The sequence below is a fragment of the Podarcis cretensis genome (genome assembly GCF_951804945.1).
Source record: "Podarcis cretensis genome assembly, chromosome: 1".
Classification (NCBI taxonomy): domain Eukaryota; kingdom Metazoa; phylum Chordata; class Lepidosauria; order Squamata; family Lacertidae; genus Podarcis; species Podarcis cretensis.
In genome coordinates, this window is record NC_137170.1 from 126423824 (window position 1) to 126450434 (window position 26611).

General features: G+C 43.4%; 1 protein-coding gene across 1 annotated transcript in view; it reads left to right on the plus strand.

Annotated features, from left to right (window-relative positions):
* Positions 1–23460, plus strand: part of TMEFF2 (transmembrane protein with EGF like and two follistatin like domains 2) — a 244754-nt gene extending 221294 nt beyond the window's left edge. Inside the window, exons 8-10 of the mRNA XM_079981791.1 lie at positions 14797–14920; positions 17561–17719; positions 23363–23460. Coding sequence (XP_079837917.1) covers positions 14797–14920; positions 17561–17719; positions 23363–23459 — 380 coding nt within the window. The 3' untranslated portion in view covers position 23460. The remainder of the gene's footprint in view (positions 1–14796; positions 14921–17560; positions 17720–23362) is intronic.
* The last annotated feature ends 3151 nt before the right edge of the window (positions 23461–26611 follow it).

Consider the following 26611-nt stretch of genomic DNA (forward strand, 5'->3'; position numbering starts at 1 on the left):
TTTTGCTCTCTGTGCTCTGCTTGGCATCTGAGGTACAGCCATCCATCAAAATGACAAGCCTGAGCTTGCCACTGATAGCCAGAGCTTCAGTGCCATAATCTGTCCTACACGTAAGCACATTATTATGATTGCAGTTGTTTTATAATTATTGCCATTATATTTGTTAATATTATTTTGTGTATGTCCTTTTTTTGGAGGGGGGGAAGCATTGTTCTTGCCGTGATTATCATGGAAGTTGCAGCAGAATAAATCTGTTTACTCAAGAAACGAAAGGAGGAAGAACCCTTCATATGCAAATATATGGCATTTGAAAATGTCATATAGCTTCATCTACATATAAATAAGCTGTTTTCCCAATTCTGCAGCAGCCGGGCTGTTTTGATACAGAAATTAGATAATGTTATATAAAAAGTTAAACCAGTGGGGTATTGTTGGGCAGAATCATGGAACCTTATTTCCTAAAGTCAAAGTCACCTAACCGAGTTAGTTATGGCTGCTGTGTGGATTACACGGACGGGCAGGGAATTTTGCAGCATGGACCTTAAAGCCTAACTCGTGTTCCATTCATATTTTTACATGTGTAACGATGCTGTCAAAATCTTCGGGAATTATCCCTCCTTATGTCAGCACCAGGGACGCGGGTGCTGAGGTTTTACCCACAGCGCCTAGGACTTGCTGATTGCATGGTCGGCGGTTCGAATCCCCACGGCGGGGTGCGCTCCCGTTGTTCGGTCCCAGCGCCTGCCAACCTAGCAGTTCGAAAGCACCCCCAGGTGCAAGTAGATAAATAGGGACCGCTTACCAGCGGGAAGGTAAACGGCGTTCCGTGTGCTGCGCTGGCTCGCCAGATGCAGCTTGTCACGCTGGCCACGTGACCCGGAAGTGTCTGCGGACAGCGCTGGCTCCCGGCCTCTAGAGTGAGATGAGCGCACAACCCTAGAGTCTGTCAAGACTGGCCCGTACGGGCAGGGGTACCTTTACCTTTTTATGTCAGCACCAAAGGTATCAGCCTTATATTGCAAATGCAGTTCATGAATCAATTTGAGCACTAACATTTTCCAGACCTGAGAGAGCTCATGCAGATGATTCCCAAATGAAGATATGCTTACAGAGGGATTGCCTGAATTTGTCAGAGTTTGTTAAGCTTTTCCTAGCAAACTTCATATATGACAGACTGGTGAACTGAGTCTTGATTTCAAAGGTTTGTTGGGGAGCGAGCCACACATTAGACCAGGTGTGTGAACCAGGAATCCTTGTATGTCTCAGTTCAAATCTCACCTCAGCTACAGACTACCTTAGGTGGCCTTGGGGGAAAACCATGATGTCTCTTCCTCAGCCTCCGTCTATAAAATGGGGATAAAAACACAGCCTGTCTTGTTATAATAATTATTAAGATCTGTTCTGGATGTTCGAAAGCGCTTTTGGTTGAATCCTTGAAGAAGGAAAATCTCCTTTGAGTGGAACTCCCCATCTATGAATAGCATGGTAAGTTTGGACTCAACACAATTAGGGTTGCTGCAAAATTTGATTAAGTTCACATATAGAGGGGAATTTGCCTAATTCACACTTTCTGAAACAAAGTGTAAACTGGAAAAATCCATCCTTCAAAATCTGCACTTCTTTGAATTTTGCAAAGTGGTTCTCCGATACAATAATTGTTAAGAGAATGCCCTGGTGGTTTTCAGATTATTCTCACGTATGCAATGGGTGAGCTGGTATTTTCCAAGCATAAATTGGCCTTTCTGATAGCCATTTCACCCAAGACATTTCCCGTATGCCTAATTTGGAACATGTGGCGGCTGCTGTTGTAAGGAGAGGTGAGACAATGCTCACTTTAAATGTTCACAAATGCTGCCCATCATTCCTTCTAACTGTGAACTTGGGTTGTATGTAGCATCGAGATTATAGCCACAGATTATAGCAACTGAGAAACAAGAGGGTAGTATTGATGTGGCTGGTGAATATTAGGGAGGGGGATGAAGGCAACTGAAAGGGTCACCTGGGTAGAACTTAACAGAGACTCCCTCAGACCTGGCACCAGCTCTGAACTTCACTTTCTATGAAGCACCTAGTGGATAGAAGCATTAAAAACATTCATAATGAACTTAATTCAACTCTATGGCCAAAATAAGTGAAAACAAGCAGTTGGGGGGGTTGTTTTTGTTTTTGATTTCTCTCACACATCTTGTTGGGAGAGTTAACTGGAACCCCTTCTAAAAATAAAATAAAATGACTTTTATAAAATAACTTTATATTATCAAGTAATATAAAGCTGTTCTGGCCTGACACAGAAAAAGTTCATTATCAGTCCACTAAGGCTCTTTGATGGCATTCTGGCTGAAGGCCATTAAACACATTATGTAGCCTATTCCATTTCCTTTGTTTTGGTGTTTGGATAGCAGAGAGCAGATCACTCGCCTTCCTGATAAGAAGAAATACCTTGCCCACCTTCTCAAGAACATGTTTAAACATTACAAGGAATGGCTTACCCATACAAATGCACATAATAATGTTCTGGTGTACTAAAATGCCTGCAAGTGGTTAAAAGATAGAAATGGCGGGTGTTTCTAATGAAGGCGCCATTTTCGTCACGGGGGGAAATGGACCAGGAGAGGAAGGAGAATTCTAAAGAACAGAACTTTTCAATAAACAAATGTCCATTGGTGGTGGGAGCATTGTATCATATATATATATATATATATATATATATATATATATATGCGCGCAGGAGTGAGTTCTTTGGAAATGAATATGCCACATTGTACTGGAATTAGAAGCCTCTTGAGGAAAATATTGCCATCCAAATTTAGAATGAACCAAGGATGCTTCTTGGAATGCACTGTAAAATAAGAGCCCCTTCAGGCATTCAGTCAAACTTGTGAGGGCATTAAGTGTGCAAAGGGTGCAAGGGAGTGTATCACCCTTGCCCCTCAGGTCCCTGAATGTGCCAGCCCCACCCACTCTATTCCCAACTCTTCTGTGTCCTGCAGGAAACCCTGATTCCTAGTCCTGAAGAGGCTTCTCAGTCTGTTCAACCAAATGAGCATAGAAGCCCCCTTCAGATCTATCCTCTCAACACAGGAAGGTTGGGGTGGGCAAGACCATTGGAGGCAGAGCAAATGGGGGTGCCACTATTTCCATTACGTCCTTTATGCCCTCACACTTTCAGCGGAACACTTGAACAGGTCTATGAACAGCAACCTAAGTGGGCAGGGAGTTAATGAGGAGGAACATTTGAGAGAGACCGTAATACTGTGGTGTGCAACCCTATCCATGCTTACCTGATAATCCCCATTGAATTCAGTTACCTCCTACTGGATTGTGCTGTAAATCTCGAAATTATTAGCAGCACTAAAAAGCAGTTGCTAATTATTAAGAAAGTGATGTCTATGGTTGTACTTCAATATACGGCTTGAAGCCAGGCAAACCTCCAGAGGATGGATTTGATTCATTATCTGTTCAAATGTCTCTTCTAGAGATGAAACAAATGGTATTAGCTGGATCAAGTATTAATGAAAGTTAAGAAGAGCAGCAATACATTGTCGCCTAGCAAAATGGAAGAACTACAAAGCTGTATCAAGCTTTAGCTTCCTATAAATATTTTGAAAGCGAAATATTTGAATGCAAAATATTGAAGGTAAAGGATAGGGGAGATCTCTCAAAAGTGGCATCTCTTGCCTCCTGAAATATCTGGGTTGATGGATTTGCACATATATGTACAACACATCATGCAATATTTCCTTGCTTCAAAATTTATCACTAAGTATTTCTCAGCTGAATGTGCAAATTCTCCTGATTGTCATTTGGTGCAAAAGCTCTGCTTAATTGGTGTTGCACATGCAGGCCACTTCTTGATGCTGGGGTCATGGACTGTCACATTTGCATGTGTGAACATGCACATAATGTCACTGTTGAACTACTATTTATTCTTTGTTTGTTTATGTATTAAATATATTTATTACCCACCCATCAGTAGGGAGAATTAGTTGGCTCTGCTGTCATTGGTTGTAGTCTAAACCACTGAGCTTCTTGGGCTTGTCGATCAGAAAGTTGGTGGTTCAAATCCCCGCGACGGGGTGAGCTCCCGTTGCTCTGTCCCAGCTCCTGCCAACCTAGCAGTTTGAAAGCATGCCAGTGCAAGTAGATAAATTGGTACTGCTGTGGTGGGAAGGTAAACAGCGTTTCTGTGTGCTCTGGTGTACATCATGGTGTTCCCTTGCACCAGAAGCGGTTTAGTCATGCTGGCCACATGACCTGGAAAGCTGTCTGTGGACAAACGCCAGCTCCTTGGATTGAAAGTGAGATGAGCGCCACAATCCCATAGTCACCTTTGACTGGACTTAACCATCCAGGAGTCCTTTTTAAAAAAAAAAAAATTATTAAGAGTTTAAAGATTACAAAAAGAAAGAAAAAGAATTAAACAAATCAATATAATACAATACAAAAACAGAAACAAAAACACTACATATAACATTGAATTAACAAAACAAAACAAGAACAATTAAAAAACACTTCCAATATTTTCAATCTTAACTTTCATTCACTTGTTTCTTGACTTCCTCACGCCTCCCTTTTTGTATTCCACTTCAATTAACTGTTTCAGCAACTCCTTTCCATCTTCCTCTGTTTTCTCTCCTGTAATTAATCTTAACATATTCTGACCTTGTTTTTTCCCTTTAATACATTAACAGTCTATCTGTACCTAGTTCCTTATAACATTTCTTCCAAAGCCATATAACTTCATTCCACCATTTTTCTAAAGCTCATTAATTTTACAATATTTCTGTAAATAATCTTTAAATTTTTTCCAATCTTCTTCCACCGACTCTTCTCCCTGGTCTCGGATTCTGCCAGTCATTTCCGCCAATTCCATATAGTCCATCAACTTCATCTGCCATTCTTCCCGGGTGGGTAAATCTTGTGTCTTCCAATACTTCGCGATGAGTATTCTTGCTGCTGTTGTTGCATACATAAAGAAAGTTCTGTCCTTCTTTGGTACCAAGTGGCCAACCATGCCCAGGAGAAAGGCCTCTGGTTTCTTCAGGAAGGTATATTTAAATACCTTTTTCATTTCATTGTAAATCATCTCCCAGAATGTCTTAATCCTTGGGCATGTCCACCAAAGGTGAAAGAATGTACCTTCAGTCTCATTACATTTCCAACATTTATTTTCCATCCAGGAGTCCTTTACCTTTTTACCTTTACCCCTACTGTCTGGGCTTCCTCCTCCCACCCAACCAGTCCTATGGGTACCAGCTGCCACTGGCATTAGGCACCCATCTAAAGAAGGTCCTTTTGCACCCCAACATACAAAAGCTGTTTTACTTTCTCTTTGGCAAGCTCCATTTTAGCACTGCTGTCGTCATTTTCCCTCTCACCTGTTCATCGGTTTAATAACTTAAGCATGATGAGAAAAGAGGCTGCTTTGGCTTCAAAATCCAAAGCCAAGATATTAGCTAACATGTTGGGGAAAGGAGACAATTTAGATAAAGCTGTTTTTACAGAGAGACATGTTTTAGTGCGAGGTTTTGAGGCTTCTGTGCTAGTTCCGTATGAATTTGGTTTGAGCAAAGGACAAAAAAAAACCTACTACTACTCTTACCTCAAAAATGCGAAAATAATTCCTTCCTGTCTAATAAGGACTTTGGAGAGTTTGGCATTTGAAGATGAGTTGTCAAGCACAAAGAATCCACAATTTGATTAATGTTGAAATCATACTCTGTAACATTGCTGGATGAATAATTATAATATTGTGACAGAAAAAAAAATAAGCAGTTTCATTTTTAGCCTGGCTTTTTACAGACGTTACAGCAATAGTCCTCAGTCTAATGGTTAATACAGAATGTCTACGAAATGTGTTTTTCTGAATGACCAGATTACATCGGTTGGAGGGAATTTGTCGTGGCTTTTGGTTGAAATAATAAAATTGAGTGGGTGAGGCTGCAGTCCTATGTCTGCTTAGCTCTCACTCAGATAGCCAGCATTGACAGCTTTGACAGTCCCAGTTGCCCTTGAGAAGAAGGAGGAAGAGTGACTAGAGGCGCTTCTTTAGTCCAGTATGTGTTCAACATGAAAGGTGAAAATTAGACTGTATCTACTACACATGCTGCAGAATGAGGTGGGAGACTGGCAGGATCAAAACAAAACAAAGACACCTCCCTGCAAATTGAAAACGGGAAAAGCAAACTCTAGCCTCACCTGCTATGTGTTGGTCTTCTGTTTGTGAGTCAAGGACCCGCCACCCGCTTAGGGATAAATAAGACACAAGGACGCATGTATTTCAGGTTAATGGGCTAAAGAAGGCCACAATTTTATTAGTTACAGCATGTGAGTGGTATTGGCTTAGGCATTGGATCAAGCAAACTATATATGACTCCATCCCGTGCAGCAGGGGGTCATTTGAAGGTTAACAACCAGTGGGAGGAGCTTGTAGATGCAAATACAACTGAAGCTTCCCCAGATATCACCAGGGGTCATGCCATGGCCTTAGCCACCAACAGGGCATCGGACAGGATCCATGACCACTGGATTCCTTTAACGGAATACCCAAGAAGGGGAGGGGTAGGTGATGGCCACAACCTGCCCTCCAACACACCACACATATTCCAATGCCTAACCGCCAATACCCGAAAAGCTGTGACGATTTGCTACGAGGTAGGCGAAAAACCAAGAGGCTTGTGCCAATTTGCCATGTGGATAAAAATTCCTGCCAGTCCTGCTGAAGTGGTGTGGTCCATTTCACCAGCTCCACATTCTAGCATCTCATTCTCCTGCATTCTGCTACAGTTGTAATGTAATTTTCATCTGCTTTGAACTCTGGTGCTCATAATGCTTTGAGCATGTTTTAGGGTCTTCTGTTTAACTGATACTGTTTTGTATTATTTTATATGTTGTGAGTGGGAACAGGGGCATCACAAGGGGGGTGCAGGGGGGTGGTTCGCCCCAGGTGTCACTACTGGACGGATCCGCATGGCGGTGCTCACACCCCCGACGGGTGGATTTTCCTGATTTGCGCGATCGTCGTTGTGAAAATCCGCCCTCTGATCATGCAAATACACCTGGTGATCAGCCCGTCACCCGCCGGTGGGCGGCGTTCACACACCCTGGTGGGCGGCATTCGCATCCCCAGCAGGCGGTCTTATGTGATTGGCAGCCATATTTGCACGTTCTTCAGGAGATGCTGGCATCCCTGGCTGTCAGCACTGTATTTGTGCGATCCATGGGCAGATTGTCCTGACAATTGTGCCAATCGTGGATGCGAGTGCCGGCCGCAGGAGGGTGCCAGCTCGATGGTCGTATTTTTGCGATTGGCGGGCATATCTGTTTTGTGACCATCCCTCCCTTAAAAAAGGTCAGCAACTATGGGGTAAAGGTAAAGGGTAAAGGGACCCCTGACCATTAGGTCCAGTCATGGCCGACTCTGGGGTTGCAGTGCTCATCTCGCTTTATTGGCCAAGGGAGCCGGCGTACAGCTTCCGGGTCATGTGGTCAGCATGACTAAGCCACTTCTGGCGAACCAGAGCAGCGCACGGAAATGCCGTTTACCTTCCCACCGGAGCGGTACCTATTTATCTACTTGCACTTTGATGTGCTTTCGAACTGGTAGGTTGGCAGGAGCAGGGATCGAGCAACGGGAGCTCACTCCGTCGTGGGGATTCGAACCGCCGACCTTCTGATCGGCAAGTTCTAGGCTCTGTGGTTTAACCCACAGCGCCACCCGCGTCCTGTCAACTATGGGGTACCTTCCCTAAAAAAAGAAGCTCAACAACTCTGGGCAACCTTCCCAAAAATTGCAGTGTGGGGGCTTGACAATTTTTTTCACAGCGGCTACCACCTGACCTTGCTATGCTTCTGAGTGGGAATGAAAGAGAAATCTGTTTCAGTTCGCATTTAAAGGGGAAACTACTTAATTTGGCACTTTCAAAAACCATAAGAGAACCAAAGAACACAACCATCCTTTGAAAAATCACACCGAATTTTGCAATGCATTTCTCAAACCAACTAATGTGTTCAAAATGCATTTGGTGTGCATAAAGATGCATGAGTTAATGAAAATGCCATAGAAAAATACCTCACTTTAAAAACAATTGCTTTGCAAAAATGCATGTATTAGGCAAGTTTGCATGCTAATGTGTATATTAGGAGAAATGTGCACTAAAATGCTGGTGAGTTTAGGACTTTTTAAAAAATTGCAAGCTGGTGTGGAAATGCGGAGAACTGTACTGCAGGCTGGGAAAATGAGAAAGTGGGTCTTCCCCTAATTATGAGCAACTTTGAGGATTCTCCATAATAACATAGGATATTATTCTTTAACATAATCAATACTAGGTCAGGCAAGCCAAAGAGCGGCTGGATATAGAATTGTCCGTATGATCTTTTCATATCCTTATCTTTTACTCATGTGTGTCTTTTAACCACTTTAGCTTGAGGGCTACATAACTTGGAACCAACTTTAACTAAAATAAAACACCTCACATCCACAATATCCCACAGTCCCAGGGATTGTTATCAGCAGAACTGTAACTGAGGTACTCTCGAAATCTTCAGTGAGGAAATATATATATATAACACCAGATTTTCAAATTATGCTGGAAGACTCTGTCAGGAGAGGAATGCTACAATATATATAGTTAGCTCTCCTCAAATGCCAGCGGCTCTGAACAAGAGCGAAAAAGTGAAGTTTAAGTATGTGTGGTGGGCTGTCACTCTCTTTTAGGCTGAAATGCATTTTTATGATCTTAGGAATGCTCTGCCTGAAAATCGTACATGTTCAAACTTCAGAATAGCAATCTAACAACTTTTAAAAAAGATTTCTCCTTGAAATTGTATTTTTGAATCAAACAGATTGGACATTATCCTTTTAGAAATTACTGTCTTTAGGCTTCTGCACATACCCAAACACAGTTCCTAAGATTATTTGGTGGGGAGTATTATTTGAATGCCTTTGGGCTCATTACCTAAAGGAGTGCCTCTCCTGATACACAGATCTCCCTATGCTTTGAGATCCACTGGAAAGGCCCTTCTGGTAAGCCTTGAACATGCTGTTGTTCAAGGGTCTGTGACACCACAGGGCCTTCTCAGCAATGGCACCTCAATTTTGGAATATGCTTCCCCTTAGGGTACAACTGGAGCCAATATTGTCCATCTTTTGGCAGCAGCTGACTCCCTTCTGTTGAAGTAAGAGTAGTGAAAATGCAGCTAGGATGCTCAAATCATACATGTGACTGACACCCTTCTTGGGAAATTAAACCAGTGTCCAGACTTTAATATCCAAAAACTTTACTTGCAGAAACTTATAGTTCTAGGTGAATTAAAACATATTATTTACAATCACATGCTTCCCCAAGTATGGGTTTACAGTCTCTTCTTCTAGCTTTCAAACAACTGTATTTCCCTCTCTTTCCAGAGCTCAGCCTTCTGCATCTCAGTTAGGCCAGGTCTTGAAGCTCCTGTGAGAGATTTCCACTTTCACGTTCTCCTAAATCTTTGCTCTCTTTCTCTCAAGCACAGAAGAAGCATCCCAACACTCTATTCAACTTAGCAGTGTTCACAGTGGATTCCAAACACAGTCATCTTGCTTCAAATAAAATGGAGTCTCTCTCCTTCACTAGATACATTGCATACGGCCAACGTTACTCAATCACATGAGAACTACTAGAGAATGCTCTAGAATTCAGTTGCCAACCAATCAATTTCAAGCACATAGCAATGCATACAAGCATTTACAATTTCAGTGAATTAAATTACTATACTTAACACCTTCCTCTTCCTTCAACCCTTTGAATATCCTAAGGGGGAATGACCTGTACAGCAATAATGGAGCCAGGGGTTTTTTTAATTGAACCATGTACTGTGTTTCTAACTTTCTGACTGGTTTACATGTTTTCAATTGTTCTGAACCACCCTGAGGCCTTTTGACAAAGGTCAAGATATAAATCATGTAAAATAAAACAAAATTAAATTAAATGGAGGACTGGAACGGGGTTCCAGCCAGTGATTGTAGTGTACGTGTAGACTTGTGGGAGGAGGCATATATTGAAATATTATGGACCAATGCTTTACTATTTTAAATCAACCTTTAATTGTGCCCCAGTTTTGAGAGGCACTCCAGTTTTCTCTGCATATGTGCTTTTAGCCCTCATTGACCCATTAATAAGTGGGGTTGTTGCATTTTGAACAGTCTTCAAAGGCACAGAAGGAGTGACAGCAGAGCAGCCTGATGATGACCAAGGCATTTATCATGGTGCCTAGGCATCATTCTCTAGGTGTGAGCTGATAAAATGTACTCCAGGACACAGCTTCTCCCTGTGATTCCTGGAATCACATCCAGGTCTCCAAAGCATGCCCAAACTGCATCTCTGCTCCTTTGTGGGAGGGAGAGTGTGACCCCGTTCAGAACAGGAGAAATACCAGCTCCCGCCAGGAACATATTTTCAGTTTATTCACCCACATCCAGTCCACCATTCACTCTAGCCATGGAACGGAGGAACAATAATCAGGCTCTGTATTCTGCTACCTACCAAATGCAATGTATTAATTCACATTCAATCAGGGTTTCCCCCCACCCTCAAAATAACATGAAGCAGATTGGAGGGCTTCGTTCAAACTTGGGTCAATCTCTTGAGCCAAACAGAGCTTTGCAGTAAAAGCTTTGGCTTCATGGTTAAAACTAAAACCTTTGAACACTTGGCTTGTCTGTTTGTTAGGAAGCCTGCATAGATGTAGCACCTACCCTGCACACATATAGCCACACTGATGATGCCATGCCTATGTAGAAAGGACAGATTCAGGTATCTACAAACATAGATCAGTATGGAATGCTACTATTCACTTTCATTTTGCAGAACAGATGTGGATGTAGATCTGCAGCTAGACGGAAATTTATTAAAATACGTAGTTATTATATTCAGTATTAGTTAGAGGAGCCCTGTTGAAATGATTATACATGACTAACTTAAGCCCATTAGCTTCAGTGGGTCTACTCTGAGTAAAACTTAGATAAAAGCCATGGTGTCACCTTATCAGAGTGCAAGACAATACACCTTACTTTAGATACAGGACAATTATTAGGAGCTGGTGCCTAGCTGCATGCAACTATATCTGGACTGGGGCCAAAGTCTATCAGAGTTTCACCATATCTCATAGTTTCTCCAGAATTTCCTAATATCGCGTGAATTTGAGCTTTCATCATGTTCAGGATCATCTTCTGGCTCCAGGGACAAGTGAAAATTGCAGATCACACTTCGAAATGAGGCTTTCAATGAGACTCTAGCTTTTCACTTGATAAGATAAAGAAAGAGAAATCTTAGGGCTCGGTAGTTAATTGCTGTGGAAGAGGCTCTAATCAGTAAAAGGGATGGGAGAGGGTTTATTTCTAAAATCCATCGTGTTCTCTCCTATACAGATTATAAGATCATAAAAAGCATTAGTAAAAACGTGGGCTGTTTCATTTCTGAACCTGTCAGATATCCATAGTAGAATGTACTACACAACTTTTAGAAGACATCTGAAAGCAGCCCTGTATTGGGAAGTTTTTAATGTTTGGCATTTTATTATGCTTTTATATGTGTTGGAATCCACCCAGCATTTCTGGGCAAATTATTATTATTATTATTATTATTATTATTATTATTATTACTACTACTACTACTTCTTATAGAAGGTTAGAATATACGTCCTGTTACTTAGGGCCGGCCTTGCTATTAGGCAGAGAGAGGCAGCTGCCTCAGGTAGCAACCGTTGATGGTGTTGTCTGTTCCCCTCTGGTGGAAGATACAGCTAAGCTTTGCTTGCAGTTCAGTGTTGGAATGAGATAAAACTGCTAGACTTTGTCAGCTTCTGCATGTGAATTTGGCAGGACAGATCTTCTCCTTTGCCTCAGACACCTACACACCTTCCCTTTTTTTTTTTTTTTACACCTTTACTTTGTGCCCTGTAATGTGTTGGATTTTACAGAGTGGGGAGTGGGGAGGAGAAACCCATTATCAGTGAAGTAACCTCCTAAGAACACTGCATTGTGCCTCTAATTCAGAGATGGGGACCCTGTGACCCTCTAATTGTTGTTGAACTGCAACTCTCATCAGTCCCAGCCAACGTGCTCCAATGCTCAGTCTAAATAACTGAGCCTCTTGGGCTTGCTGATCGGAAGGTCGGTGGTTTGAATCCCCACGACGGGGTGAGGTCCCTTTGCTCTGTCCCAGCTCCTGTCAACCTAGCAGTTTGAAAGCACACTAGTGCAAGTAGATAAATAGGGACCGCTGTGGCAGGAAGGTAAATGGTATTTCCGTGCACTCTGGTTTCTGTCACGGTGTTCTGTTGCGCCACAAGCAGTTTAGTCATGCTGGCCACATGACCCAGAAAAGCTGTTTGTGGACAAATGCCAGCTCCCTTGGCCTGAAAGCGAGATGAGCGCCACAACCCCAGTCACCTTTGACTGGACCTAACTGCCCAGGGGTCCTTTACCTTTTACCCTTTTACCTAATGCTCAGGAATAATGAAAGATGTAGTTCAGAAATATCTGGAGGCCTACATGTTCACCATTTACACCTTAGAAAAGGCATAACGGAATAATGCAGTTTCATGTACATGTAACAGAATACAAATGAGCTGATTGCCAAGTCCACATTGGGGGGAAAATCTGCCCTACCTAAGCATTTTTATCCCAGAAGAGAGGTTTCAAAATGTGTTTATCAAGCATAATTGTCGATTCTATATGTTTTTGCAAAATTAGTAAGGATGCTGCAGATGTCTCTTGGAATTTAAACACATTACATCAATCTAAATATTGCAGCCAGAGAACAGTAAATATTTTCCGTTGCATTCACACTCAGTATTGCTCAGTGCATATGCCTGAATAAAGAATGAATCCTCTTTTGACTTATGATCTCATATTGCCTTAGCAGCTTGGATCGTAAAGCCAAACCTGCCTTTGCAGGCCTCAGACTGTTGCAATACAGTTGTATATTTGAGGAAGGGCCTTAGCTCGGTGATAGGGATGCAGGTGGTGCTGTGGGTTAAATCACACAGCCTAGGACTTGCCGATCAGAAGGTCGGCAGTTCAAATCCCCGCGACGGGGTGAGCTCCCATTGCTCAGTCCCTGCTCCTGCCAACCTAGCAGCTCGAAAGCACGTCAAAGTGCAAGTAGATAAATAGGTACCACTCTGGCAGGAAGGTAAATGGTGTTTCCGTTCGCTGCTCTGGTTCGCCAGAAGTGGCTTAGTCATGCTGACTGCATGACCCGGAAGCTGTACGCTGGCTCCCTCGGCCAGTAAAGCGAAATGAGCGCCGCAACCCGAGAGTCGGTCACGACTGGACCTAATGGACAGGGGTCCCTTTACCTTTACCTTTACCTTAGCTCAGTGATAGAAGGTCCCAGATTTGCTCCCTGAAATCTCTGGGTGGAACTGAGAATGAAATTGTGGAGAACTGCTGCCTTCCAAAGCAGGCATATTTGGGATATATTGACAAAGAATTCAAACTGACATAAAGCAGCTAACAATGTTCTTATTGATGTCTTTCCTTAATTCCAGCGGGAGTGAGCTCTGAATATGCTTGACTCTCTCCCCGAATCAATGGGTTGTAAAAGGGGATTACTTTGACAGGCTCATTCCCAGGAATTAGAGATACAGTAGTACCTCGGGTTACATACACTTCAGGTTACATACGCTTCAGGTTACAGACTCCGCTAACCCAGAAATATTACTTCGGGTTAATAACTTTGCTTCAGGATGAGAACAGAAATTGTGCTCCGGCAGCATGGCAGCAGCAGGAGGCCCCATTAGCTAAAGTGGTGCTTCCAGTTAAGAACAGTTTCAGGTTAAGAACAGACCTCCAGAACGAAATATTGCAGTATACCCTCTTGCACTTAAATGAGAGTTTCAAGTATTTGTTCTTTAATCATCATCATCTGGTTGGGTTTCCCTAGCCTCTCTGGGCGGCTCCCAACAGAATATTAAAAACACAATAAAACATCAAACATTAAAAACTTCCCTAAATGGGGCTGCCTTCAGATGTCTTCTAAAAGTCAGATAGTTGTTTATTTCTTTGACATCTGATGGGAGGGCGTTCCTCAGGGCGGGCGCCACTACTGAGAAGGCCCTATGTCAGCTTCCCTGTAACTTCACTTCTCACACTAAGGGACTAGCAGAAGGCCTTCAGAGCTAGACCTCAGTGTCCAGGCTGAACGATGGGGGTGGAGATGCTCCTTCAGGTATACTGGGCCAAGGCTGCTTAGGGCTTTGAAGATCAGCACCAACACTTTGAATTGTGCTCGGAGCCAATGTAGGTCTTTCAGGACCAGTGTTATATGGTCTTGGTGGCCACTCCCAGTCACCAGTCTAGCTGCCACATTCTGGATTAGTTGTAGTTTCCAAGTCACCTTCAAAGCTAGCCCCAAGTAAAGCACATTGTAGTAGTCCAAGTGGGACATAACCAGAGCATGCACCACTCTGGCGAGACAGTCTGTGAGCAGTTAGGGTCTCAGCCGGTGTACCAAATGGAGTTGGTAGACAGCTGCCCTGAACACAGAATTGACCTGCACCTCCATGGATAGCTGTGAGTCCAAAATGACTCCCAGACTGTGCACCTGGTCCTTCAAGGGCACAGTTGCCCCATTCAGGACCAGGGAGTCCTCCATACTCGCCTGCCCCCTGTCCCCCAAAAACAGTACTTCTGTCTCATCAGGATTCAACCTCAATCTGTTATGCAGTACACTGAAGCAAATATGTCTTTTGTTGTTGTTTCTTCACCATGCTACACACTTACAGGTTGGTTTTCTTTTTCATCTGGCTTTACAGAGAATGCCAACAAACTTGAAGAAAGCGCCAGGGGAATCTACATTCCTTGTCCAGAACATTACAACGGCTTCTGCATGCATGGAAAATGTGAACACTCTGCAAATATGCTGGAGCCATCTTGCAGGTAACACTTTCCCCAAACCGAGCGGCTAATGATAAACTGGACAGGCACACTTGCTAACACACGCTATCTTGATACAGCAAGGAAAATAATAATTGCCAAGACCCATCCACTCTGTTCTAAATTATGTAACGAGGCACCTAATGTATGTAGTAGAACTGCCCTAAATTATGCAGCACCATTAAGCTGTTTAGAAATGCATTCCTGCAACATATGTTGATGCAGCCCTTAAAAGGTTCCTAAGAGCAAAGGCTTGCTTGGCAGGCCTTATCCTAGGGCTGCCATACGTTTGGAATATCCAAAATTTGGTTAAAATGTCCAGGAAAACCTGGGCGTATAGCAATGTTGGAAGTGTTGGTTTTTGGTCAAATATCCATAAAGGTAGCTCAACAACTTGGGCCCAAAAATAAGGGGGGGGGGAGCTCAACAAACATGCCCCTCCCCCAAAAAAAACTCACACACCCCCCAAAAAAGTTCAGCAACCCTAATTATCTGTTGATTCCTCACACTCAGCCAACAGATACTGTCCCAAGAAACCCAGCAGTGGACAGAACTTGAGAGCTACAACAACCATTGGCCGAGGAAGGTGGATGTAGTGAGTACGGTCCACCCCAGGTGTCATCCCTGAGGGGGTGTGACATTGCCGCCCCACCCCTCCGTGACGCTCGCCATGGGCAGCGCCCCCCTGGGCTTGCCAATCAGAAGGTTGGCATTTCGAATCCCCATGATGGGATGAGCTCCAATTGCTCTGTCCCAGCTCCTGCCAACCTAGCAGTTCGAAAGCACACCAGTGCAAGTAGGTAAATAGCTACTGTTCCAGCAGGGATGGTAAACGGCACTTCCGTGTGCTCTGGCACCCATCACTGTGTCCATTGTGCCAGAAACAGTTTAGTCATGCTGGCCACATGACCCGGAAAGCTGTCTGCAGACAAACGGCGGCTCCCTCAGCCTGAAAAGCAAGGTGAGCGCCACAACCCTATAGTCACCTTTGACTGGACTTAACCATCCAGGGGTCCTTTACCATTTATTTATTTTACTCAGAGGCATCCGGCCTCTGGCACCAGAGATTGCACACAGCCATCACTACATGTGTTTTCATCTTGTTTTTTATGTTTAGAATGATTGTAAGCAGTCCTGAAAATTTTAATGGTGGGCCGGGTATAATAAACGAACAAACAAACATTTCATTTGCTTATTAAAGAAATAAAAATACCTTTTTCCAACTAGCTTTTTAAATGGAGACCTTTATTTCAGTCTGTATCTGCATTGGACTTGAAATCGTCTCTCTCTGTGTGTGATAGCTGATCTTTTTATTGTTAAATCATTTGGGGACGTTTTATGAGAAGCAACGCATAAACAGAATACATACATAAATCAAATACATCAACTTCAAAATGAGAGCAGTTGTCTAGAACAAATTAAGCTTCTTCCAGGAGGCATTTCCCACAAATATCAGCGTGGCACACATTAAAATTTTGGTTTTGGTATAGGAAATCATCATAAAAGTACCAAACAAAAACAACAGCAACACCTCCAACCCTCTTATGTCCCCAAAGTAACTGAGGCATAAAGAGAGATCCTTGGTTATTGTGTAAGATATACAAAGTAGCTGCAGCTAGGAGTGTCAGTGAATTCTGAAGAAAAAAGAAATTGTCAGTGCTCATTTATTCATCCCATGTACAAAACAGACATCAATCCAGTATCTGCTGGTCTTATTCTTTTTGGTCCACAAACGATAAGTAATCAATGTCCCGCCCCCCGCCCCCGCCTTTCAATTCTGTTTCCTTTGCACTGAAATGAATGGCGTGAAAGTGATAGTGTCATCAATTACCGTACTTTTCTGTGTATAAGATGAGCTGTTTTGATGACAATATTCGTATACATGGATAGTGCAGATTGACAGTGGGGGATTGGTTGCTGCTGTGAGCAGCAGGTTCCCAGAGGCGATTGTGCTGTTGATTGGTGTATGTTGCCAGGGCTGCTGTTGATTGGCTGTTGCTGCTGTCAAAACAAATCTGGGCATGCCTCTGCCTCCTCAAAAAAAGCTCTCAACAATTCTGGGCAATTCCCCCCCCCCCATATTCTAAATTTATACACAGGGGTGTGTTATACACGGGAAAATATGGAAATATGGTACGTTAAATTCACAACCCTTTGTAAGGTACGAAAATACAGTGGTAACTCAGGTTACATACGCTTCAGGTTACACACTCCGCTAACCCAGAAATAGTGCTTCAGGTTAAGAACTTTGCTTCAGGGTAAGAACAGAAATCATGCTCCAGCGGCGCAGCGGCAGCAGCAGGAGGCCCCATTAGCTAAAACGGTGCTTCAGGTTAAGAACAGTTTCAGATTAAGAACGGACCGCCAGAACGAATTAAGTTCTTAACCCGAGGTATCATTGTACTTGCATAGATTACAATAAGTAGTAGGCAGCCAAATGAATAAAGCAATATTTGGTGGGAAGTGAATTGCAGAGGAATGGAAATGTTTCTGATTGTGACAAAGACACATCCCAAGCTGCCACGCACCATTCTTGTGCAATTGCGACACAGCATCTCTCTAGCAATGCCTGGTTTGTGGCTCACGCAACACAGCCATGAACTACCGCAAGGGAAGGAGTCAACGTGTCTCTTTCCATTCTAGGTGTGACGCAGGCTACACTGGAGAACACTGTGAAAAAAAGGACTACAGCGTTTTATATGTGGTTCCTGGCCCTGTACGATTTCAGTACGTCTTAATAGCAGCAGTGATTGGAACAATCCAGATTGCTGTCATCTGCGTCGTAGTCCTCTGCATTACAAGGTTAGTAAAGAGGCCAAGGTGCTCTTATCAAGATAAAGTTGGCAAAAAGGTATAAATCTAAATCAAATAAGCATTGGAAATGTAATGAGAAAGAAGGTTCTGTTTGTCATATGTGGTGGTCTTGTGGTAAGGTGAAAGTTTACTGGGCAATGATATATAATAAAATGAAAAGGATGTTTAAAATAACCTTTGTAAAAAAAAACCCAGAAGCTTTTCTTTAGGGAATTATAGGGACAGAACTACCTAAGCTGTATGGAAACTTGTTCATGTATGCTACTACAGCGGCAAGAATGTTACTTGCCCCAAAATGGAAAGAAGCAAAAGTCCCAGCAAAGGGAGAATGGATACAAAAATTTGTGGAATATGCAGAAATGGTGAAACTTACCGAAAGAATAAGCATTTTAAATAAAAGAATGGAAATGGTTTATTGAATATTTACAGATAAACTATAAACAGATAAAAACATAGGCAGGATTATTGTAACAACCTATGAAAATATGGATGTCCTATTCCATACTACTACTAATAATAATAATAATTTTATTTATACCCCACCCTTCTGACTGGGTTTCCCCAGTCACACTGGGTGGCTTCCGACATATATACAAGCATAGAAAATATGCTTGTATTTTAACATTTTTCAAAAAACTTCCCTGTACAGGGCTGCCTTCATACGGTTCAGGTGCCAGATAACTCCATACCCTCCAACATTTCGCTGATGAAAATCAGCTTCCAACACACAGAAAAACATAAAAAACCATTCAACATAAAAAAACTTCCCTATACAGGGCTGCCTTCAGATTTCTTCTGGTGTCTTCTGAAGGTTGTATAGTCACTTATCTCCTTGGCACCGGGGTCACATTACTCCATACCCTCCAATATTTCCTAAGAAAAAGCGGGGCTTTCTGGGATCAAATCAGAAACCAGGACAGCTTTTGTAAATCCAGGGCTGTCCCTGGAAAATAGAGACACCCAGATGGTCTGAAGATCTGTAATGGCAGATAAGCTTCCCTGAAAGGCAACTTGTTTAGCACCACCCATCTTTCTCAGCAACGTGTCATCATGTAGTGCTAGTGTGATCTCTAGTAGTGATGTATGGAAGTGAGAGCTGGACCATAAAGAAGGCAGATAGCCAAAGAATTGATGCTTTGGAATTATGGTGCTGGAGGAGACTCTTGAGAGTCCCATGGACTGCAAGAAGTTCAAACCTATCCATTCTGAAGGAAATCAGCCCTGAGTGCTCACTGGAAGGACAGATCCTGAAGCTGAGGCTCCAAAACTTTGGCCACCTCATGAGAAGAGAAGACTCCCTGGAAAAGACCCTGATGTTGGGAAAGATGGAGGGCACAAGGAGAAGGGAACGACAGAGGATGAGATGGTTGGACAGTGTTCTCGAAGCTACCAGCATGAGTTTGGCAAAACTGCGGGAGGCAGTGGAAGACAGGAGTGCCTGGCATGCTCTGGTCCATGGGGTCACAAAGAGTCAGACACGACTAAACGACTAAACAACAACAACAACAAGCGTGATCTCTTGGTCCCTGTGGGCCATTGGTGAAGCCCACAAGCCAGACAAGCACTCCATAACTGCCCCCAAGAAGATGCATTGAAATCTTTTACAACACATGGGGTTTGTTTGGCAGACAGATAGGTATGGAAGGCGGTTTCCCCAATGCTGGGAAATTCAAAAGGAAGCTGTTTGTTTAATAACTCAGGGATTATCAGTGTTTGCATTCTCAGGAGTTACTCTGTACTTCTTCAGGAAGAGACGGGTGTTTATAATGCATAGAGTGCCTAGCAAATGCTGGTATGGATTTGAATGCCAAGTGGGCTTGACTTTGGAATTTAAAAGGATATGTGCTGTTTACACTGTCAGTCTTACAAGTAAGGACTCAGGTCCAGCCTTCAACTTAAAAAGATCTCAAGCAACTGAGAGCTTGGAGATCGAGCAATGGGCGGTCTCTGTAAGGCAGTTGTGAGTTTCATCCATTCATAAATACCAATGTCCATTCTTTACCATGTGATGGGTAAGTTTCAGAGTTTTCTCCAGCTTCACGACTTGCCTGGGCTTCTTCCTCAGGTGAGAGAAGGTGAAACTGCTTCAGGTGTCCTGCAGTTGCTTCAATAAATCAGGTGCCTTAAAAATAAATCCCTTTCCCAAAAAGATGAGAATTTTAAAAAGAAGCAGGCACCACACTCCTATAGAAAGTAAAAAAAGCACCAATATATCTAAGCATCCTCCTCTCGCTACGCTCAGAGGACAAGCGTGACATTCAGGCCGGAAGAAGGTAGAAAATAATTCATATATCCTTTCCCAGCCTAAAGGCATAATAGAAAAATGTCTGCAGAAGCTTGGAGATGCTTGCCGACCTAGTTGAGTTCATCAACTCTACCCTCAAGAGTAGATCTTCTCCTGCAAGAAGGCAATGCATTATATTAAAGTGGGTTTCAGGGAACATGGAGATAATTCAAACGGCCAGAAATACAGTGTACATAAAAAGGACGGAGATGGGAAAGTAACTGCTCAACAGAAAAATGGCACTACATCATGTTGTTCAAGCAATTTTCTGAGTGGCTCCAGGTTTGTTAACTTCAGGCCATAAAGCAAGTTAACAGTTTGTGTGGAAATGGTGTGGTTTTACATGGACCCTGCCTTTCCAGTGGATTTAATTTAGACCGTGTGGTAGATAAAAGGATAGCCAAAAGCTGATGCCCTTAAACTTTTTCATCTGCATAAGCTCTTAATTTCCTTTTTCTTTAACCTTTGCAAAACTTGGTGCGTGTTACATCCAGTAACAAATATATTGTGGTGCTCCAGTCATTATTAGTTAAACACACACACACACACACACACAGAGAGAGAGAGAGAGAGAGAGAGAGAGAGAGAGAGATGGTTTGAAGGCACTGAAGCTAAGCAGGTCTGGGCCTGGTCACCTTGGGTGCCATGATAGAAGAAAGGCAGGATACAAATGCAAGAAAACAGAAATAAATAAATATGCAGACACAAAATAGACATACCTCCCAACATGCCTCCAATGAAAATAGGGATGTCCTATTCAACAACAACAACGTATTATGTACTGTATTTTTCGCTCTATAAGACGCACCAGACCACAAGACGCACCTAGTTTTTGGAGGAGAAAAACAAGAAAAAAAATATTCTGAATCTCAGAAGCCAGAACAGCAAGAGGGATCGCTGCGCAGTGGAAGCAGCAATCGCTCTTGCTGTTCTGGCTTCTGGGATAGCTTTGCAGCCTGCATTCGCTCCATAAGATGCACACACATTTCTCCTTACTTTTTAGGAGGGGAAAAGTGAGTCTTATAGAGCAAAAAATACGGTATATCCCACCCATCTGACTGGGTTTCCCTTGCCACTCTGGGCAGCTTACAATACATATAAAAACATAGTAAAACATCAAACATTTAAAACTTCCCAATACAGGGCTGCCTTGAGATGTCTTCTAAAAGTTGTGTCGTTGTGATGGGAGGTTGTTCCACAGGGAAGGTGCCACCACTGAGAAGGTCTGGTGCCCTGTAACTTCACTTCTTGCAGTGAGGGAACCACCAGATTGCCCTCAGAGAAGGACATCACTGTCCGGGATGAGTGATGGGGGTGGAGACGCTCCTTCAGGTACACTGGGCCGAGGCCGTTTAGGGCTTTCAAGGTCAGCACCAACACTTTGAATTGTGCTCGGAAATGTACTAGGAGCCAATGTAGGTCTTTCAAGACCGGTGTTATGTGGTCTCGGCGGCTGCTCCCAGTCACCAGTCTAGCTGCCGCATTCTGGATTAGTTAAACGCAGCTAGACTCTGCCCATCAGCTGGGCATGGCGTGGCAGCTGAAGGAAGGCTGATGCAGGGGGCTGAACACACACCTCTCCCCTCTGGGAGGAGGAGAGGTATTCTCAGTTAGTGTACAACAAGGTTCACCGAACTGGTGCCCCAAAGGCACCTCTCACACAGCTACAATTGCCAGAGTGTTTCACAATCAGTCACTCTACTCAAGAAACTCTGGGAATTGAGATCTCCTGAAAACTCTCAGCATCCTTGACAAACTGCCGTTCCCAGGATGATTTGGGAGAAGCCAAAACTTTTTGAAGTGGTATCATAGTGCTTTAAATGGGGCCTCAGTATAAGGCAACTTCCTATGTTCTTAACTGGTGAGGGGAGGGGAGGGAATTTAGCAGCCTGGTTGACAGGCAGGCATTCCAGATACTTACTGTATTTTTCGCTCTATAAGACGCACCAGACCATAAGACACACCTAGTTTTTGGAGAAGGAAAACAAGGAATGTTTGAATTCCAGAAGCCAGAACACCAAGAGGGATCTCTGTGCAGTGATCCCTCTTGCTGTTCTGGCTTCTGGGATAGCTGCGCAGCCTACATTCACTCCCTAAGACGCACACACATTTCCCCTTACTTTTTAGGAGGAAAAAGTGTGTCTTATATAGCGAAAAATACAGTAATTAAAAATAAAGTGGCTACATCTAGATGCATGCTCCTCAACTGTCCTGCTTTAAGTGGAACATACCAAAATTACAGAAGCCATTCTGCTTCCAAAGATGGCCATTTTGGAGGGGGGGCAGTGCTGTCGCACAAGTCCCCTCCGTGGCATTTGGAGGGTATGTGGATATATACGTTAACCAGGGTAAATTTAGGAAGCTGTTGTTGTTTTTCTGTAAGTCTATGAGTCCCAGCTGCACGCTGTTATTCACTAGCAGCGCTTCTTTTCTAAAATATAAAATGTTTAGGAGTACTCTCATTTTGGCTCAAGAAAACCACCATTTTATAGTTAAAATCGGGGAAAATAAATACAGTAAATGGACAAAAGTACAAAGATTCACAAAATATTTACCTCCGTAAAATACCCCTTCGTCCCCCCCAGGAAAAAAGCACTGTTCTCTAGTCATACATGGATAGTTACATTTGCTACGATTTGGATCCAGCGGTACCATTGCATGAATGGAAAGCGCTTCCTGTTGCACAAGGAAGTGTTCCTGGTTTGTTCGTTTTTTTTAACGTATACCCCAAACGGATACCCCAAACGTACATTGTCTTGTTATGCTTGTATCCCCACAGGGGAATAATTCAGGTTTCGAACCAACACAGAGCAGACAAAGAGAATCCATTTGCAGAGCTGACAGTCATTTATATCTGAGTTGCCTTTGTGCTTCCCGAAATGCAATAGTACATTCTAAGTTAGCCAATGTAGGGGAAAGCAACAATTGTTTCTTTTATTTGTGCTTTCCTAGCTGGGAGGATGTTTGGGAGAAATATTAAAGTGCCCCCCGATGAATGTGTGTACATTTTCCAAAGGTCTCATAGCCGCATTGTTTGTGGTGGGTATTTAAACCAGTGCATTAATATAACCCTCGTTGCAGGCAGGCAGTGTCCTACGGGAAATGATTTTGGCTATTTCAGGCTCCTGTTTGAAGAACGGGCTCTGAAAGAGTGCAGGAGGCTTTGACTCTTTTTTTACAAAGCTCTGGAGCTGTGCAGCTAAGGAATGATGAGTTGTACCGACAGCCGTTGTTGGCAGTTGCCCTTCAGTGGCCTGCAATCCTTACGTTACCTCCACTGTCGTTTAGCAAAGCAAATTTCATGCTCTTTTTCTCTCTCTCCCCCCGCTTTCCCCTCTTGCTTGCAGGAAATGTCCCAGGAGCAACAGAATTCACAGGCAGAAGCAAAACACAGGGCACTACAGTTCAGACAACACAACAAGAGCATCGACCAGGTTAATTTAAACGAGAGCATGTTTCCACAATGGCAAAAAGTAAACTGCAGAGAGGTTGGACTTTAAAAAAAAAAAATTAATACAGTATTATAGACAAAAAGATCTACACATGTTGCCTTGCATTTGTGGTAATCTACACCAATGAGAAAAAAAAACATGTACTACAGCTATATTTGATTATGTATGGATATATTTGAAATAGTATACATTGTCTTGATGTTTTTTCTGTAATGTAAATAAACTATTTATATCACACAATATAGTTTTGGTGTTTTTTTTTCATGTATTTGTTATACAGTGGTGCCCCGCGAGACGAATGCCTCGCAAGACGGAAAACCCGCTAGACGAAACGGTTTTCCGTTTTGGAGGTGCTTCGCAAAACGAATTTCCTATGGGCTTGCTTCGCAAGACGAAAATGTCTTGCGAGTTCCTGCGGGGTTTTTTTCCTCCCCCCTCTTTTTCTAAGCCGCTAAGCCGCTTATCAGCTGATCCGCTAAGCCGCTCAACAGCTGATCTGCTAAGCCGCTAAGCCGCTTATCAGCTGATCCGCTAAGCCCCTAAGCCGCTAATAGCGCTAATCCGCTAAGCCGCTAATGGGCTTGCTTCGCAAGACAAAAAAACCACAAGACGAAGAGACTCGCGGAACGGATTCTTTTCGTCTTGCGAGGCACCACTGTATATAATAAATACTCAGTGATGAGGGGGGGGAAACCCGCTTTCTTAAATAAGCTGTGCCGTACAAGCGTGTTATCTTTGGACATGATGAATTTGCAAGCTGTGTGAGTCACGAGCACCTGTTGCTGTGGGCACAGTAACAGCCTTCCTGAACAGTGTTAGGCTTCTTAAACTGTAATGAAAGTGGTAGGTTTGGGCAGCCTAAACTGTGCAGGACTATAGCCAAAGCCAGGAAACTCAGCTCCTATACATGTGTTGCTTTGATTATCTTGCAGTGGTGGCTAATCCCTTTGTCTGTCCCCAGCCAACCACCATTTGCCTGCTTTCTTACTTCCAACTAGTCTTAGAGGGTGGTCCCGGATGCCAGCTTTTTCCTCTTGCATAGTCTCACTGTTGTCATGGTACAACTCTGTAGGGAGGTATCAGGGCCTGGACATCAGAGGAGGAACGGTGGTGACCACCTCCCCCTTCTCCTGCACCTTCCTGAGAAGAGGAGGACAGTATAGATTTGCAGTGGTGGTTTGCAGAGGGTTTGCTCAGAGACAGAAGAGGGGCAAAGCTGGGAAATAATGGGAGAAGCAGGAACAGCTGGCTGACACATTATCACTACAGTGGTACCTCTGGTTGCGAACGGGATCCATTCCGGAGGCCCGTTCGCAACATGAAAAGAGTGCAACCTGAAGTGCCATGTCTGCACAGGTGCGCGGCACGATTTGGCACTTGTGCGCATGTGCGAGCGTCGAAACCCGGAAGTAACCCTTTCAGGTACTTCCAGGTCGCTGCGGGACGTAACCTGAAAGAAAGTAACATGAAGCAAACATAACTGAGGTATGACTGTACAGAGCATTCCAGACACCCCCCTCCTCCCAGAACCTGGCAAACAATGAAAGTAGGAGAGCAGAGAACTAAGAGACAATTGGCCCTCGGCAGCCACCGTAAGTGGGGTAGAACTGTTGACAACTGAGAAGGAGATGACTCGGAGCAATGCCACTACCAAAGAGGCTAGATTTCTACGCCTCTCTCTCTACCAGTATTGAATAAAGACATTGGTAAGAGCTTCTTTTCTTTCTATTACTGGCAACCTGCCATGAGGGAAGGGAATCAGATTCCCTGAAGCCTGACAGGAGGAGGAAGGGAGCATGAGTGAAATTAGTTGGCTCCGCCTACCATTGTCTCTGGCTCCACCTACTGTGGACATCACTGCCTTCCACCCCACAATTTGTCAAAGAAATGCTTCGCTGGCGGTGTTAATTATAACTTATAATTATAACCTTGCTGATCTTGTGGGTTTTATTAATTGAGCAAGGAGGGGACAGATAAAGAGGCAAGTGTGGACCCTTTTTAAAAATTTATCAGGATATCAAACAAAGGGAGACAATTGATACTTCAAACGCCTTTCAGACTTTCTAAGAGCTCCATTAAGTTGACTCTTACAGGTAAGAGCAGACAATATGTTGAAAGGAGACCCTCAAGGAAATGCTTGATGCTGCATGAAGAAATCTCCATCTCTTGGGGTGACTTAGGGCTTATTCACACTTCCTCTTGTGCCTGGGAAAACTGTTCTTTATCGCTCAGTGGCAATTGGGATTTCCCCCAGATTGCCATTTGTTCTGATCTGTTGCTAAAGAGTGGGTTTTCCTTTGGAAAAGAGCGAGGCAAGCAGGGAAACACTCAGACCCCATGCCTAGAAAGCGTGCATCAAGCAGAAAACAGCTCAGACTGGTGCTTTATAGACATGGCACAAGCAGAAATGAGCCCTTAAACTAGCTTCCTGTTGTCTTGTGTTAAAAGTAAGCTAGTTTCAAAACTGTTGCTAAAATTTCTGGGTTGCTGCTTGCATATAAATATCTTTAAATGTAGGAAGAGGCTGTTGGGTCCTCTCTCAGAGAGACCAGCCAGTTGCCTCTGGGAAGCCCACAAGCAAGATCTGACTGCAGTGGTACCTCGGTTTTCGGATGTCTCCATTGCTGAACATTTCAGTTTCCAAACACTGAAAACCCAGAAGTAAATGCTTCCGTTTTCAAAGTTGAATGGATTCTGCTAAGTGTATCTGTTGTTTTTCACAATTTTCTCTATTGAATTGGGAAGCCACCCTTTGCACCTCGGTTTTCGAATGTTTCGGAAGTCAAACAGTCTTCTGGAACAGATTACGTTCGAAAACCGAGGTTCCACTGTGCAATGCTGCTCTCTCCAGTTGTGGTTCTCAGCAACTGACTTGGAGGCATCTTGCCTTTGACTGTGGAGGTGGAACATAGATACTATGGCTAGTGGCTGTTGATAGCCACCTTATTATTATTATTATTATTATTATTATTATTATTATTATTAACAACATCATCATTATTATTACAGTGGTACCTTGGGTTACATATGCTTCAGGTTACACACTCCACTAAACCAGAAATAGTGCTTCAGGTTAAGAACAGTTTCAGGTTAAGAACGGACCTCCGGAATGAATTAAGTACTTAACCCGAGGTACCACTGTAT